Genomic DNA, 17,232 nt, shown 5'->3' with positions numbered 1-17,232 from the left:
AGATACACAGTTTCTGATTTCAAACGATATCACAAACACAGACCATGAACAGAATTGAGAGCCCAGAAATAAACCCACATATATGTCAACTAATATTTGACAAAGAAGCTAAGAATACTTAGTGGAGAAGTAGCCTCCTCAGTAAATGGTGTTAAGAAAACCGGACAGCCACATGAAAAATAATATAATTGGACCTGAATCTTAATCCTCCTCACGGAAGTTAACTTGAAGTGGATTGAAAGACTTGAAAGTAAGACCTAAAACCATACCACTTCTAGGAGAAAACAGGAAAATCCCATTTTACACATAAAGACATTATTGAGAGGATACCATTTTTAAAGGTCACAGAATCCACAGAAATAATATTTTCCCAGATCTTTGGGCATCCCTTAGCTCAGTTAATTTGACACATAAGATTAACCATTACAATCTTGTTCTTCCATTTTTCTTTTCTTTTCTTTTTTTTTCAAATAGAGCACAATCTGTATATGTTTTGTCAGGAAATTTTTAGTGCAGGTTTAGGCATAGATTTCCCTTTTATTTTTCTTTTAATTTAAAAAATTTCCATTTTTCTTTTTCTTTCTTTTTTTTTTGAAAAGGAACATAATTATAGATCATTTAGAAAATAAATATGAGCAAAAAATCATCTATAATTTTAATACCCAGTGGTTACCATTGTTAACACTTGGGAGAATATTTTTCTTAAAAATATATCTTAACCAGATTTTTTTTCTCTTACCACTATATTGAACAAGTTTTCTTTTTCTTTTTTTTTTTTAATTTGTTTTTTGATTTTAATTAAACTCTCTGTCACACGTGAAGCTCGAACTTATGACCTGGTGATCAAGAGTCACATGCTCTATGGACTGAGCCAGCCAGGTGCCCCTGTATTGAACCAGTTTTTCTGTGTTAGAACTGTTCTACAACATTATTTTAAGTGGATGAATGATTTTCTGTATTTTTGGTTAATTTTTGAAAAACCCAGTTCCTGTTGTTAGATGTTTTAAGTATTCAAATCTCTTATGTAAACAGCACCTGCAGTGGTAATGTTTGGAGCAATATGGCATACTGGGCACAAGCATAGACCATGGAGGCAGGCAACCTGGTTTCAAATCTTGGCTCCAGTAGTACAGTTCTGTGACCCTGTACAAGTTAATTAATGTTCCTGCCCTCACTTTTGTCAAACATAAAATGAGGCTAATAATAGTTCCAGGGTTGCTGGCTTGTTAAGGGGATACTAAGTAAAGTCCTTAGAACAGTGATAGCACATGTATTACTGTTGTTAAACACTTGTGCACATTCACAATTATTTCTATAGAATTAATTCCTTAGAAGTAGAATTACTGATTTCAACAGCATGTAGCATAATAATAATAATAATAATAATAATAATAATAATACCTCTTCCTTAGATATTGTTTTGAGGCCCTGGCACATAACGAACATTCTGCAACTCCTAGCTATGATTATGATGATGGTAGTGGTGGTGATTGAGGAGCTCAGTTACAGGGATGTGGCATTAGGTAAGAGAGTCAAACTTTTGTTCTCAATGAAGCTTGCATTCTAGTGGTGTTTAAAGATCATATCAAATTCTAAGGTATTTAATGGTTTTGAATTTTTTTTAATTTCTGGGGCACCTGAGTGGCTCGGTTGAGTGTCCAACTCTTATCATTGGTTTAGGTTGTAGTCTCACAGTCCTGGGATTGAACCCCACATCGGGATCCGTGCTGAACATGGAGTCTGCTTGGGATTCTCTCTCTCCTTCTGTCTCTGCTCCTCCCCAGTCCCCTCTCAAAATAAATAAGTAAACATTAAAAAAAATTTTTTTTTAATTTCTAAGGTATTAAAGGCATGGCTAATTTTTAAAACTTGAGTGGAATGGGTGAGTGAGGGAGAGAAAGGGAGCCTGAAGAGATGCTTTACTGATCTGGGTGAGTTTAATAGGAACTGGAGGGAGGCGTACTTTGTTTTGATGAAGGCCTGGTAAAGCATCTTGCTTGCCATCCAGGGTCTAAGCTAATGAAATGTTATATAATATTCCAGGGACCTAGGGTTATTTCTTGCGCTGTTTTCACATTTTTCCTCCTTCAATTTTAAGCTATTTTAGTTCACATACACATGTTCTATGCAATTTATGAATCACACAATTCACGAGTTTCCTATTCTTTTTACTTCCATGGTAGAGAATGGGCTGTTGGCATGGTAACTAACTAGCCTTCCTCTTCCTTTTGCCTTTTATCGCTCTGCTCTGAGCCTACCAGCAGCTGCTTCTGGGCAGCAGACTCCTAATGGCTCTTTGGTTCCTGATTTACCATCCGGCCACCAAGTGGGGATATGGTCCCTTTTGAAATAGTACCCCAGATCATTCCTGAAAAGGAGAGATAGTCTCTTCTATCCTGTTTTGACAGTTTTAACCTCCCCTTTCACCATCCCTAAAATTTCTCTACCCTCATCCCCTTTTTTTTTTCTTAAAGATGATCTGCCACTATGCCTTTTGTTAATAGTAATGAATCATCTTAGTACATTGCTGTTTTTCTTTTTTTGGTAACAGCTTTATTAAGATATAATTCATGTAATGGGGTACCTGGATAGCTCATTTGGTTGAGTGTCCGGCTCTTGATTTTGGCTCAGGTCATAATTTCGCAGTTCATGAGCTCAAGCCCCATGTCAGGCTCCGTGCTGACAGTGTGGAGCCTGCTTCAGATTCCCTCTCTCTCTCTCTCTCTCTCTCTCTCTCTCTCACTCTCACTCTTTCTGCCCCTGCCTCGTGCACATTCTCTCTCAAAATAAATAAATTTTAAAACCTTAAAGATATAATTCATATGCCATATTTAAAGTGTCAATGGCTTATAGTATAGTCACAGAGTTGTGCAACTAACAGCTGATTTTAAAACATTTTCGTCATCCCCTCCAAAAAATTCCTGTGTATGTTAGCAATAATCCCATTGTTTTCCCTACCCCTCACCCTTCAGTAATGTACTTTCTGTCTCTAAAGATTTACTTATTTTGGAATTATGTAATAAGCCTTTTGTGACTTCTTTGTCAGCATAATGTTTTCAAGGTTCATCCATGTTGTAGCATGTCTCAGGATTTCATTCCTTTTTATTGCTGAATAATATTGCATTGTGTATACGTACCACATTTGATACCCTTTGGCTGTTATAAATAATGCTGCTATAAACATTCACGTATACATTTTTGTGTGGATGCATGTTTTCATTTCTTTTGGATATATACCTAAGAGTGGGTTGCTAGGTCACATGATAACTACATGTTTAACTTTTGGAGGAACTGCCAGACTGTTTTCCAAAGCACTGCACCATTTGACATTTCTACCAGCAGTGTATGAAGGTTCCAGTTTCTTTATATCCTTGCCAGTGTTTGTTATTATCTGTGTTTTTGATTACAGCCATCCTGGTGTCTGAGGTGATATCTCATTGTGGTTGTGATTTGTATTTCTCCGATCATTAATGATGTTCAGCATCTTTTTATGTGATCATTGACCGTTTCTATATCTTACTTGGAGAAATGTCTATTTAGATCCTTTGTCCATTTTAAAATTGGGTTATATGTCTATTATTGAGTTAAAAGTGTTCAAGTTGTTTATATATTCCAGATACAAGTTTCGTATCAGATACATGATTTGCAAAGTTTTTCTTTCCTTGTTCAGGTTGTTTTTTTTCACTTTTTTGATATCCTGATGGTGTCTTTGGAAGTGCAAAAGTTGTAAATTTTGATGTCTGATTTGTTTTTTTCTTTTGTTGTTTGTGTTTTGGTGTCCTGTATAACAAACCATTGCCTAATCTGAAGTCATGAAGATATACCCCTATGTTTTCTTCTTAGAGTTTTATAGTTTTAGCTCTTATATTTATTTTTTTGATCTATTCCAAGTTAATTTTTGTATATTATGTGAAGTAGGGGGTCCTTTGTTTTTTTCGTATGTGGATATCCAGTTTTCTGAGCACCATTTGTGGCAAGACAATTTTTCCCCTATTTGAATATATTGGCACCCTGGTCAAAACTCAGTTGACTGTTTTGTGTCACAAAAGAAATCATCAACAAAACAAAAAGGCACTCTACTGAGTGAGAGAAGATATATGCAAAAGATATATCTGATAAGGGGGTTGTATCCAAAAGATATAAAGAACTTCTACAATTTAACACCAGGAAACAAACAATCTGATTAAAAAGAGGCACATAATCTGAATATATTTTTCCAAAGAAGACATACACATGGCCAGCAGGTACATGAAAAGATGCTCAACCTCACTAATCTTCAGGGAAATGCAATTCACAACCACAATGAGATATCACCTTATACTAGTCAGAATGCCTAGTATCAAAAAGACAAGAAATAAGTATTGGCGAGGATGTGGAGAAAAGGAATCCTCGTGCACTGTTAGTGGGAACAGAAATTGGTGTGACCACTGTGGAAAAGAGTATGGAGGTTTCTCAAAACATTAAAAATAGAAATCCCATGGGGATACCTGGGTGGCTGAGTCAGTTAAGTATTGGACTCTTGGTTTCAGCTCAGGTCATGATCTCATGGCTTTGCAGGCTTGAGTCCCACATTGGGCTCTGTGTTTGCATTGCAGAGCATGCTTGGGATTCTCTCTCTCTCCATCTCTCTCTGCCCCTCCCTGACTTGTACCTGTCTCTGTCTCTCTCAAAATAAATAAATAAACTAAAAAAAAAAAATAGAAATACCATGAAACCCAGTAATTCCACTACTGATATTTACCCAAAGAAAATGGAAACACTAATTGGAAAATATATATGCACCCTTATGTTTATTCTAGCATTATTTACAATAGTCAAGATACAGAAACAACTTAAGTGTCCTTTGATAGATAAATGGATGAAGAAGAAGGTGTGTGTTGTGTGTGTGTGTGTGTGTGTGTGTGTATAAAATATGGAATATTAGTCATAAAAAAAGAGATCTTGCCATTTGTGACAACATGGATGGACCTAGAGGGTATTATGCTAAATGAAATAAATCCAACAGAGAAAGAGAAATACCATATAATTTCTCTTATATGTGGAATCTAAAAAAAAAAAAAAAGAATGAACAAACAAAAAAACAGACACAAACTCGTAAATTCAGAGAACAAACTGGTGGTTGCCAGAGTGGAGAGGAGTGGTGGCAAAATAGAAAAGGGCAAAATAGAAAATGGGCAATAGAAATGGGCAAAATAGAGAAAGGGAATTAAGAGGTACAAACTTCCATTTATAAAATAAATAAGTCATGGAGATGGAAGGTATAGCATAGAGAATAAAGTCAATAATGTAATAGTGTGGTATGGTGCCAGATGGTAGCTACACTTATCATGGTGAGCATTGTGTAATGTGTAGAATTGTCAAACCACTATGTTGTACTCCTGAAGGTAATATAACATTATATGTCAACTATGCATCAATAAAAAACATTTTAAAAATAAATGATAAAAAATTTTTAAAAATGAATTGACTGGGAGGGTATATTTCTGGATTCTCAATTCTATTCTATTGATCTATATATCTATGGTTATATTATTACTCTGCTGTCTTTAGCTTTGTAGTAAGTTCTGAAATTGGGAAGCATGAATCCTTCACCTTATTCTTCTTTTTCAAGATTGTTTTGGCCATTCTAGGTCCCTTGCATTTCTGTATGAATTTTAGGTTTCGCTTGTCAGTTTCTGCAAAGAAGCCAGCTGAGAGTTTGATAGAAATTGGGTTGAAACTGTAGAACAATTTGGGAAGGTATTGCCATCTTTTTTTTTGTTGTTGTTAATGTTTATTTATTTTTGAGAGGAGGGGAGGGGAAGAGAGAGGACCGGACAGGGGATCTGAGGCAGGCCCTGCACTGACAGCAGCGAGCCTCATGCGGAGCTCAAACTAACGAACTGTGAAATTGTGAAATCATGACCTGAGCTGAAGTTGCATGCTCAACTCACTGAGTCACCGAGACGCCCCTGGGGGAGTATTGCCATCTTAAAAATATTAAGTTTTTCGGGGCGCCTGGGTGGCGCAGTCGGTTAAGCGTCCAACTTCAGCCAGGTCACGATCTCGCGGTCCGTGAGTTTGAGCCCCACGTCAGGCTCTGGGCTGATGGCTCGGAGCCTGGAGCCTGTTTCCGATTCTGTGTCTCCCTCTCTCTCTGCCCCTCCCCCGTTCATGCTCTGTCTCTCTCTGTCCCAAAAATAAATAAAAAACGTTGAAAAAAAAATTAAAAAAAAAAAATTAAGTTTTTCAATTCATGAACACTGGAAGTCTTTCCATCTATTCAGGTCTTTCTTGATTTTTTTTCAACTGAGTTTTACAGTTTTAGAGGACAGGTTTCATGCTTGTTTTGTTAAATTTATTCTTTAGTGTTTATTTTTGATGCTATTTTAAGTGGAATTTTTCTTAATATCATTTTTTGGTTCATTGCATGTGTATAGAAACACAGTAAATTTTGTATATTGATCTTGTATTCTGCAACATTATTTTTTTTATTAGAGAGAGAGAGAGCACAAGCAGGGGAGAAGGGCAGAGGGAGAGAATCTTAAGCAGGCTCTATGCTCAGAGCATAGACAGAGTCAGAGCCTGATGCAAGGCTTGATCCCATGATTCTGGGATCATGACCTGAGTTGAAATCAAGAGTCGGACGCTCAATCACCTGAGCCACCCAGGCACCCTTGCAACCTTCTTAAACTCATTTATTTGTTTTAATATTTTTTTAGTGGATTTCTTATAGGATTTTCTATATATAAGATCATGTCATCTGTGAATATTGTTTTATTTCTTCTTTTCCAATTTTCATGTCTTCCATTTTCATGTTCTATTTCATTTTCATTTTCTATTTCACTTTCTTGCCTACTTGCCCTACCTAGCCTCCCTAATCTTATCTTCCTTATTTGGTATAGTTAGTCATTCCTTACTTTTTGTAGCCCTGTCTTCGCTTGTCTTCTCAGACACCATACGTTTTGGGTTTTCCTCCTATTTCACTAGTTACTTTATTGTTTCTTTAGCTGGCTCTTTCTCTTCCCTCCAACCTCTTAACCATCTCCCACCTTTGAAATTAAGACTTATGAATCCATTTGCCTACTTGATAAACCCCACGTAGATGTCTGATATGCAGCTCAAATTTAGCCTTAGGAAGGTTAACTTAACTGCTAATCCTAAATGAAATGTTTTATGGGAAAAAAAGAGAAAGAAATATTAATGTTCACGGAATGTTTATTAGCACTATTCTTTATCTTGTTCACAACATATCTGAATTCTGATACTCAGGGGACATGAACCCTGGTCAGTTTGATTCCAGAGCCTGAGCTCCTTCCGAATAGCTATCACAAAGTGGATAGCCCTGTTTTTCTCTTGTTGAGATTGTTTTTTGGAGTAGTGTGTGACAGCTCAGGAATAAAGAATCCTATAGGATTTCTAGTAAATGGAATTAGAAATGCTTGTCAGCCATGCAGTGCTTTAGAGCTGCTGCTTCTCTCTTCTATATAGAGTGGATACACAGAGATGTCTCAGTGTGCAGACAGGCTTTACCATTCCCAGGGAAAGCCTACATTGAGTTTTGGGTGAGTTTCTGGGCCACTTTCCTAGATTTCTCTAGCCTTGAGATACACTTCTCATCAGAACTATTCTCCTGTATTTGCTTAACCGGATTCTCCACCTTTAAACCTCATTCCCTCTTGTGTCTTTTCCTTTGTTCATGAACTATCAGCTCCTCTGGGTTTGTGCAAGATATCCCATTCTGACATTTGCCTTTTCAGCACCTGGCTCAGCATTTGCTCAGCATTTCTGACTCATCTGTTTTGCTTTCCTTGTTAAAATACTGGTTACAAGAACAACAACAAAATTACACTTTTTTGGTCAGTTCTTTTTAATTGAAGTATATTTGACAAATGACTTGTACTTTTAAAGAGTAGTGATAACTCCATTTTCTCTTTAAAATAGTTAATGAAAGTGAAATGAAAATGTCCAAGATAAGTCTGTTCATGTTGTGACTACATTTTTACAATCCATTTTGTCCAGATTAAAAACTAGCCTGTTCTCAGGTGGCATCTGCAATCTCATTTGGTCCCCACGATGGATGTCCTGAGGCAGCTAAAAAAGATGAGAAAACTGGTGAGATCCTTTGTCCATGTTCTCATAGCCAGTTAGGGGCAGAGCCAGTTCTCTTCCCAGCTGAGCTGGTTTGTTCTGATAAAATTTGTCTTTAGAGTCTGCTGTCCACTGTAGTGTGAGGTCCCCTTCCCAGGTTTTGCCTCTTGGCACTCAGAGGTGTCACCCTTCCCTGATGCCCCCTCACAGGGACTTTATTCCATAGGCTGAAACTTTCCTGATCACCTTTCAGTATTGGGGCTAACTTATCTTCCGATTTTGTGTTCCTAAGTATGAGCCAATCGTGGGGCATTATGGCACCAATCCAGAGTGAGAACTAGATTCAAGACTCTGCCTTCTGTGGCACCTCTCTGAGCTTCATAGACCAGATGAACTCTAAAGGCATTTACAGGGGCGCCTGGGTGGCGCAGTCGGTTGGGCGTCCGACTTCAGCCAGGTCACGATCTCGCAGTACGTGAGTTCGAGCCCCGCGTCAGGCTCTGGGCTGATGGCTCAGAGCCTGGAGCCTGTTTCCGATTCTGTGTCTCCCTCTCTCTCTGCCCCTCCCCCGTTCATGCTCTGTCTCTCTCTGTCCCAAAAATAAATAAATGTTGAAAAAAAAAAAAAATAAAGGCATTTACAGCTCCAGTCTTATCATGCTTTATGATTCTATTTTCTCTGATAAGCAATCCTGCACTAACGTCTGAATAGTTGGCAAAGGTTTAATATGTCACTCCAGGGATGGCAAATAGGTAGCTTATCTCCTATTGATCAATCATGGAAGACTCATTAAAAAAAATTTTTTTTAAATCTTTATTTTAGGGGGGGGGCAGAGTGTGAGCAGGGGAGGAACAGAGATAGAGGGAGACCCAGAATCTGAAGCAGGCTCCAGGCTCTGAGCTGTCGGCACAGAGCCCGACGGGGGGCTCGAACCCATGAGCGGTGAGATCATGACCTGAGCCGCTCAACTGACTGAGCCACCGGGTGCCCCAATGGCAGACTCATTCTCTTCATCTCAACCCTGTTAAATGGATCCCATCATGATTCAAACTTCTCAATCCAGTATTGTGTGCTAAGTAGCCACTGCCAGTGGATCACAGTTGACATGAGTTTGTCCTGACTTCCCTCCGCATCTAGTGCTTCACTCTGAAGGAGGGATTAGTGGTGACCAGGATACCACAGACTTTAGGAAGATGGGTTCTGCGGTTCGGCTGCCTGCATTCACATCCTTTTTCCACTGCTCCCTTTTTGTGTGACTTTGAGAAAGTTACTTAATTTCTCTGGACCTCACTTTCCTTTTTTGTAACATGCAACATAACAACCATACCTCATGGAGTTTTAGACAGGATTAAATGCAATAATATGTATAAAACAGTGCTTAGAACAGTGCCTAGCATATGTAACTCAATAAATGCTTACTATTGGAAGGCTGGTGGAGGAAAAATCCTTAGACTGACACTTTGTGGTGCCCTTTCTATCCTTCAAAGTGGTCTGATGTTCATTCTGTCTATGAGTGTGGATTGATCCCATTTCAAAGTTTATTTAGTCAGTAAAAATTTAGGGCTTTCTTTAGGCTAGGCTTGCAGCCAGGTGTTTGAGATATAATAAACAAGTTCCTTTCAGAGCTTGCAGTGTAGTGGGGATGACAAGTAGTTTGTTTTGAAGGTAGTTACAGTATCCTTAATAATTGCAGCGATTGGAGCTTGCACAGGGTCTTTAGGGAGCAGCCTTCTTGGTGATAATGTTAAATCTGGGTGGGAAGATTAATACTTGAGTTGTCCCGATCTGGCTGGCCTCTTGCCAGTGTTTCATAGGTATTAGGTCCCTTGGGGAATTGTTAATGCTTGTTTTCGTGGGCAGCACATCTCAGTGGCATGCTCATGCTCCTTGGCATTCACTCAGTCCCTCGACTGACTGCCCCAGGATTTTCCCATTGCTCTCTGAGCTGCTGTCCCTCTGTCTCAGTCAGAGCTGAAGGAGCTGAGGAGCAGAGATGTGAAGACAAATGAAAGAACCCTGAATTTGCAGCGCCAGAGTAGCTAGGTCTCTCTGTGCGCCTTAGGAAAGCATGAATAGCCCAGCTTATCAGAGATTTGGAGAGTCGATGAGTTCATACCCCTGCCTAACTCAGGATAGGGCAAATGTCTGCGACAGTCTTGTATGGTGGCGGTGTGGAATCTGGGCGGGAGAAAAAATATCCTTGTGTGGCTGGGGGTGGGCATTGGTGCTGTGACCCATGCTGTCCCCTCACTGGTGTTTTACAGTAAACAGCTGTTGTGTGACGTGATGATTGTGGCAGAAGATGTCGAGATAGAAGCCCACCGTGTGGTCCTGGCAGCCTGCAGCCCCTACTTCTGTGCGATGTTCACAGGTATGGTGAGGGGCTAATGATAACCCACGATTATGGGGCTGCAGCCCCAGTGAGAGAATATTTTGGGTGGTGGCCTGAGGGGAGGCAGGAGACAGAATGCTATGACACTCACTGTAAGGAGCTTCGGTGTATCAGATGCTGTGTTTTGCACCATGGGGGACTTGGTGGAACCAGCCAGGCTTGCAGCCCCTTGTCTACTATGAGGAAAAAAGAGGTAGAACCATAGAGTTGATTAGTTCTCACACTTCAGCATGCATCATAATCATGTAGGGGAGCTTTTAGAAGTGTAGGCTCTTGGGCTTATCCCCACACCTCTGTTCTTTCATTTTGCAGATGAGAAACACTGAGGCTGACAAAAAGGGAGGGACTTGCCCAAGATCACATAGGAAATGAGTGGAGCTTGGCTTCTTGATGCCTGGCCCATTGCTGGACCAGCTTGTCCTTCCCTGGCCATTCCTACCAGGCAAGGTCTGCAAACCCTCTTGAGACTTTACAGGAGTGTGGAAGAGATTTGGGAGAAGTGATGGCGGGGCTTGGAGGGGAGAGGAGAGTAAGATAGGAATTTTCACCATCTGGCACCTTTGCAAACTTTCTAGAGGGTCCCTGTTTCCTGTATATGCCCAATAGTCCTGTCCAGCTATTTCACATGTGAGACTGAATGCCTTGAAACCCACGGAGCTTCCTGTCTGTAGTGCCTCACAGCACCTCCCCTGCTCACTGAAGACCTCACTGTAGTGCCTGCTGAGACCCTCAGGCTGGGTCAGGTGTCCCTTCCCCACGTTCCCCAAGTACCCATTGCTGCTTGTTAGTGTGGTCACTATCACTCTTGTGTTGCTGTCTGTTTTCTGGCATCCTCAGTGCCTGTGCTGTGACGTCTTGTGTATCGGTGGCTTCTCATCCTGCAGATTACATGTCGTGTGTCTCCCCAGAGGGGCCTCCTCTGACCACTTGTGCCATGGTTCCTCACTAAGTTCCCTTCTGTCCCATAACTTGAATACATAGTTTTTCCTAATGTTTATCCCTACCTGAAAATCCTGTTGTTGGTTGTTGATTTTTTTTTTTTTTAATCTGTCTCTCCTCACTAGACTGTAAGCTCCTTAAGGACAGGAGTCTTGTTGGACCTGTTTGCTACCATATCCTAAGCATCTGGTACATGGCCAGAGTCAAATGTATTTTAAATGAATGAATGAAATGTCTCCATAGTTGATTATGAGCTTTGGGTACTTGAGGGCCATGTCTTGTCACTGCTGCATCCTCAGAGCCAACCATAGGGCATGGTATTTAGTAGGAGACAGTAAATAAATGAAGCTTAAAAAGAATGAAGGTGGGCTTGCTAAGAATGGGTGAGTGCAGGCACCCTGTTTTTGCTGAGTAGGCTCTTTCCCTTCTCCTAATATAGTATGTGGCCTCTCATGGGCAAGAGTGGTTCTAGTTGGGGGTGACTTAGTGATTGTGTTTTGAGAGTTCCTCACAATGTGGACCCCCCCCCTTGGCTCATTGTGTGAAGGAGCTGTAACTCAGGTAAGTGGATCAAGCCTTTCTTCCATCACCCTGAACCTTGGGTCAGGAATTAGCAGCCTGGAAAATGTAGTTGTGAAAACCAGTGAATTTCACTACCTGGAAATTTTGAGCTGCATGCTCTTTGAAGTAGTTTCAAACTCTAGTAGCAAGGTTTTTATGTCTTTATTTACCTCTCTCGTTCATCTGTCTATTTAAAAAAAATAATTCATTTTGTTTGCAATAGTTATTTGGTTGCAACTTCACTAAGTAGCTCTGCCATTCATTGTTTTCTTGTGTATGTGGTTTGGAAAGTCCACTATTGAGAGAAGAAATCTGTTTGGAATTGCGATGAATTGTAGTGTTGCCTCCACTTGTTGCTAATGAACTTGCCTCTGGAGTAGTGCAAGTGGCCAAGCAAGAACAAGATGATTTTAGAAACATAAAGAATCTGAACGCTTCTGGAGCAGATGTTGGATTCTAGTCGTTAAAGGGAGGAAAAAATCAAGAAGAAACAGTCTAATGTGATGCCCAGCTCAAGTCATCTGTTGAATCTGGTTACTGTCCATCCTTTCATCCTTCCATCCAGCCATCCAGCCAACCATATCTGTCTGTCTTTCTACTCACCCATGTACCTTTTCAAACACTACTCACATATGTTGATTGCAGAAAAGAAATTAGAGAATGTGGACAAACAAAAAAAAATATGTAATACATCATCTAGATAAGATTATAGTTCATATCCTTTCAGATTTTATATTTATAAATATATACACATACGACATAAAATTTTAATATAGGGGCACTTGGGTGGCTCCGTCAGTTGAGCATCTGACTCTTGATTTTTGGCTCAGGTCATGATCCTGGAGTTGTGGGATCGAGCCCCATATCTGGCCGTGTGCTGAACATGGTAGCTTGGTAGCTTGAGATTCTCTCTCTCTCCCTCTGCCCCTCTCCCTTGTTTGTGCTCGCTCGCTCTCTCTAAAAAATAAAAAAAATAAATACCTAAAAAAATAAAAAATTTTAAAATGCACCAAAATAAAATTTTAATATAAATGAGCCATTTTGTATATACATAGTTGATGTAATGTGTATACTTAAAAAAAATTACTGTTCATCTTCCTGGGGTGTTCTTCCCCCTGCATCTTTGCCTGTCTAACTCCTATTCATCTCTCATTACTGCTTAAGCAACACTTCCTCAGGTAGACTTTCCCATGATCCCCTTGGATTAGGTTAAATTCTTTTGTTATTTACTCTTGTGATACCATACGTTATGCTTGTCTTTAGTATCACTGCTTATTTCATTACTTCCTCGATATCTGATTGCTCTGGTCAGTCAGTTAAGAACTCTACCTTAATTCACTGCTGTCTCCCCACTTCCTACCTGGATCTTCCATGTAGTAGGTGCTCAGTGAAAATTTGCTTAATCAAACCATTGGTTTATGGTCAGTATATTTTCACATCAGTGAAATCACATCTACGTCATAATTTCAATGGCTTCGTAAGATTCCATCATATATGTCCAAGTCAAAAATTGATTTCCATTTTGGTTAGAAATTCTAATTGTTTCTAATATTTTGCTATTATAAGTAATACTGTCATGGGTATCTTTGCTTCTTAATATTTATTTATGTTATAATTATTTCCTTAGAATAGACCCCTAGAATAGGGGTATGCACATGTTGAAGATTTGAGACACATGCCACAAATTCACATTTCCTAGAACAGTTGGACCAGCTTATGCTTCCATCAGCATTTTGTGAGATTTGTGTGTTTTTTGAGGCCCCTTGATTTGGCTTAAACCTTGGTAAGCAGGTTTAAAGAGTAACATTGTAAAATTTTGTTCTAATTATCAGATTCAGCTTCAGAATTCATAAACTTAATCATGAAAAGGCCCAGCTGACTCTTTTTTCTTTCAAAAATTTAGATAATTTATTTTATTTTGTTTTTAATTTTAAATCCAAGTTAGTTAATGTATAGTGTAGTAATGATTTCAGAAGTAGAATTTAGTGATTCATCACTTACATATATCACCCAGTGCTCATCCCAACTGGTGTCCTCCTTAATACTCATCACCCCTTTAGCCCTTCTCCCGACCCTCCTCCCTCCATCAACTCTGTTTGTTCTCTGTATTTAAGAGTCTCATATGGTTTGCCTCCCTGTTATCTTATTTTGCCTTCCTTTCCCATATGTTCATCTGTTTTGTTTCTTAAATTCTGCATATGAGTGAAATCATATAATATTTGTCTTTTTCTGACTTATTTTGCTTAGCATAATACATTCTAGTTCCATCCATGTTATTGTAAATGGCAAGCTTTCATTCTTTCTTATTACCAAGTAATATTCCATCATATATGTATGCCACATCTTCTTTATCCATTCATCAATCGATGAACATTTGGGCTCTTCCCATACTTTGGCTATTGTCGATAGTGCTGCTATAAACATTGGGGCGCATGTGCCCCTATGAATCAGCACACTATGTGTGCATGTGCCCCATGTATCCTTTGAATAAATACCTAGTAGTGCAATTGCTGGGTCATAAGGTAGTTCTATGTTTAATTTTTTGAGGGACCTCCATACTGTTTTCCAGAGTGGCTGCACCAGTTTGCATTCCTACCAGCAGTGCAAAAGTGTTCCCCTTTCTCCACATCCTCACCAACATCTTTTGTTGTCTGAGTTGTTCATTTTATCAGCTGACTCTTGTTAAGTCCATTTCTATCAGCATGTTTAAGGCCAAAATGAAAAAGAAATACTCATGACGTTCTTCTGACTTGAGGGGTGTGATTACGATCTTTTTATTCGGGCTTAAAGTGTTTTTACTTTTTTGTCCTCTGAGTTCATATTGCCCAAATGTCCCAGATATCAACCCTGCTCCTTGACCATGTTCTGCACAGAATAACTTGGGATAAATGTGACAGTGAGGTCTGAGTGCCCAGAGGAGAGTGTTGAGAGGCAGCCAGCTTGCAAGAAGATCCAGGATGGGCTGTCACTCAAACTGCTCAGCACTCCTTTAGCACAGGGATTAGAGAGGCCAGCAGTGCTATGTTCTGCCCATCTTCGTCCTGTGAATAGGGAGTACTTTAGATTGCCCTGCTTCCTCCCCATCTAGCTCCTCCATCCCTAGGGAAGCACATTTTACCAAAATAGCCTAGTCAGTTTTTTTCTCTCTCTTTTTTTTTGTCCTTTACTATGGGTTCTGTGTACTAGAGTATTTCCACTCCATATGGGTCCCTACGAGTCATCTGAGTACATTAAAAACAGCCCCATCTTATGGTGTTAAAGGAACTGGGTTTTAAAGAATGTGTGGGCTCAGGGTATTAATGCCCCATCATCACTTGATAGAGATGTGGGGTTGCTTGCTTTCCTGGGCTCTCTGTGGTTCTTGGGGATGTCTAGGTACAAGGTCTTAAGGTATGGCCTGAGGATTTAAAGAAATTTAAGCTCTATTCTTTTAGTCCAGGTCACTCTCATCTTTCACCTAATTTCCTGCAGCAGGTTTGATACTAGTCAACCTGCCTCCTATTTTGTTCCTTCAACCCCAGCCTGTTCTCTACACTGTAGCTATAGTGACTTTCCAAAAAATCAGTCTGATGCATCCCTCACCTGCTTAAAATCTGTCAGGGCCTTTTGAAGGGGCACATGCACCACAATGTTTATAGCAGCACTATCAACAATAGCCAAATTATGGAAAGAGCCCAAATGCCCATCAACTGATGAATGGATAACAAAGATATGGTAATATGCACGGTGGGATATTGATCAGCCATCAAAAAGAATGAAATCTTGCCATTTACAATAACATGGATGGAACTAAAGTATATGATGCTAAGTGAAATAAGTCAGAGAAAGGTAAATAACACATGATTTCACTCATATGTGGAGTTTAAGAAACAAAACAGGTGAACATAGGGGAAGGGAAGGAAAAGTAAGATAAAAATAGAGAGGGAGGCAAACCATAAGAGACTCTTAAATACAGAGAACAAACTGAGGGTTGCTGGAGGGGTGTTGGGTTGGGGGATGGGCTAAATGGGTGATGGGCACTAAGGAGGACACTTGTGGGGATGAGCACTGAAACCATTATTACACTATGTGTTAACTAACTTGGATTTAAGTAAAACTAAAAAAAGACATGTGTCATGAAAGCCATGTTTAAATGCACATCATTTTCAGAAATGATCGTAGTTAAATTAAGATTTATTTAATACTAAAAACTAAAAGAAAGTAATTGGCTTAATCATTCTGCCATTTGAACTAGCATAGAGTGTCCTTTGAATCAATATTTTGATCCTGGTCTGATCCCTTGTTAACATAACCTGATGGCTGAAAGAAAAAAAAAATCTGTCAGAGGCTTTCCATTGCTTTCAGGATGCAGTCTGAACTCCTTGGCATGGCCCACAAGGCCTTCCATTTGCCTAGATTCTGCTTCTGTCTCCAGCCTTGACTCCCCATTACTCTCTCCCCCACCCCCCCACCCCCCCCGCCATTCCTCTCTTTGCTTTGCTTCTGCCACGTTCAGCTTCTTGTGGGCCCAGAACAGGTCCTGTTCTTTCTTGCCTCCAGACCTTTACATACACTACTACTGTCTTTGCCTGGAATATTGATTCTTCCCTCATACTCCCTTCTCTCCTAACTAACCATGACTCCTTCTCCAGATCTCACTTTAGATCTGTGGTTCTTAACCATGATGAATCAATCTGATGAAAACAATGGATTCTCTTCTCCCCAGTGGCAAATACGGGTTCCTGTGTACTATTCATTTTGCATACAGGTCAGGGTGCAGGAATCCCTGTTTAACAACTCTTTAAGCTAAGCCCTCTTTTCTAGTATTTAACACATTTCGTAATTGTTGGTTTACTTGTGTCTCTCCCCACTGGACTGAGCTCCATGAGGGAAGGGCCATAACTTATTCATGGCTGTGTCCTCTGGTCCAGCACAGTGCTTGGCACATAGGGACTGCTTGATATGTGTTTGTTGAATGAATGAATGAATGAATGAACAAATATCTGCCCTTGAATGGATCATGTTCTTTTTGGAGGAATAGGACATGCATGGTAACAGATGACAGGCAGAAGTGGAAGAGGCTAGAAAGATGTGCGACTAACACATTTTCTGAAAATGAATAAATCAGGAGACTATAGATGCTGGAGAGGATGTGGAGAAATGGGAACCCTCTTGCACTGTTGGTGGGAATGCAAACTGGTGCAGCCACTCTGGAAAACAGTGTGGAGTTCCTCAAAAAATTAAAAATACATCTACCCTATGACCCAGCAATAGCACTGCTAGGAATTTAC

At 39.9% G+C, this 17,232-nt stretch overlaps 1 protein-coding gene across 9 annotated transcripts in view; it reads left to right on the top strand.

Annotated features, from left to right (window-relative positions):
- Positions 1-17,232, top strand: part of KLHL3 (kelch like family member 3) — a 278,634-nt gene that overhangs the window by 181,954 nt on the left and 79,448 nt on the right. For 8 of the 9 annotated variants that reach the window (XR_006217022.1, XR_006217021.1, XM_042984589.1 and 5 more), the window contains one exon: positions 10,335-10,441. Coding sequence is in view for 7 of the 9 variants with exons in the window: in XM_042984589.1 (XP_042840523.1) it covers positions 10,335-10,441 (107 nt within the window). In the remaining 2 variants the exon portion in view is untranslated. Of the gene's footprint in view, positions 1-10,334; positions 10,442-10,774; positions 10,910-17,232 lie in introns of those variants that run through there. The other variant, XM_015535566.2, reaches the window with a different exon arrangement.

This window comes from Panthera tigris, chromosome A1 (assembly GCF_018350195.1).
Source record: "Panthera tigris isolate Pti1 chromosome A1, P.tigris_Pti1_mat1.1, whole genome shotgun sequence".
NCBI classification, from domain to species: domain Eukaryota; kingdom Metazoa; phylum Chordata; class Mammalia; order Carnivora; family Felidae; genus Panthera; species Panthera tigris.
This window is presented reverse-complemented; position numbering and strand designations above follow the sequence as displayed.